This window comes from Trypanosoma theileri, assembly GCF_002087225.1.
Source record: "Trypanosoma theileri isolate Edinburgh chromosome Unknown TM35_Tth_177_V1, whole genome shotgun sequence".
NCBI classification, from domain to species: domain Eukaryota; phylum Euglenozoa; class Kinetoplastea; order Trypanosomatida; family Trypanosomatidae; genus Trypanosoma; species Trypanosoma theileri.
In genome coordinates this window covers 5,828-6,518 of record NW_021640019.1, presented here as the reverse complement: position 1 = coordinate 6,518, position 691 = coordinate 5,828, and the positions used below count along the sequence as shown (strand labels likewise).

Genomic DNA, 691 nt, shown 5'->3' with positions numbered 1-691 from the left:
GGAGAGAGAGAGAGAGAAACCAGTAGTTGGTATATCATCTTTTGCATGGTAAAAAAAAAAAAAAACTAAAAAAAAAATGAACTTGTTACGTATTCATCTTTGGAAGAATTCCTGATATTGTATATGGACTTCCTTCAATAACACATCCCTCTTTCACATAAGGTAAAAGGTCATCATGTAAAGCAAAAAGAGTGTCCATTCCTCCTACTACTCTTCCAAATGCGGCATGCCTTTTATCTAAAGATTCAAGTTCAGCTTTATCGTTAGTTAAACAGAAAAAAAAAGAATCATCAAATAAAGAAGAAGATCGACAAAGTGAAATTACTCCCATTCCATGACTTACACGACCAATTTCGTTTTCAACATCAAGAGCTGATGAAGCTCGAACGCCAGAACGATCACCAACCTGTAATCCTTCATTTGTAAGTCGAAGAAAATGATTATGTTTGTAAGAAACTCGTTTAGCACCCTTTCTCTCTCCATTTGAAGACCCCGAACAACTTTGGAGAAAATATTCACATGCCTTTGGGGCCTTCTGTACTAGCAACTCTACATCAATACGTCCAAACAATCCTTCTCCTTCTTTCTCAATATTAATTGAGAACACGGGTAATTGATCATCCCCTGCACCCTCATGAAATTTATGGACCTTAGCGCTCCTTTTGACCGGCATAATATTTGTTTTCTATTT

General features: G+C 36.5%; 1 protein-coding gene across 1 annotated transcript; it reads right to left on the bottom strand.

Annotated features, from left to right (window-relative positions):
* Positions 1 to 85: 85 nt before the first annotated feature.
* TM35_001771010 (cyclophilin) lies at positions 86 to 673 on the bottom strand (the record flags this gene model as incomplete). Its single annotated transcript, XM_029031966.1, has 1 exon — positions 86 to 673. The coding sequence occupies one exon, from the start codon at positions 671 to 673 to the stop codon at positions 86 to 88; it is 588 nt and encodes a 195-aa protein (XP_028876741.1).
* Between the last annotated feature and the right edge of the window lie 18 nt (positions 674 to 691).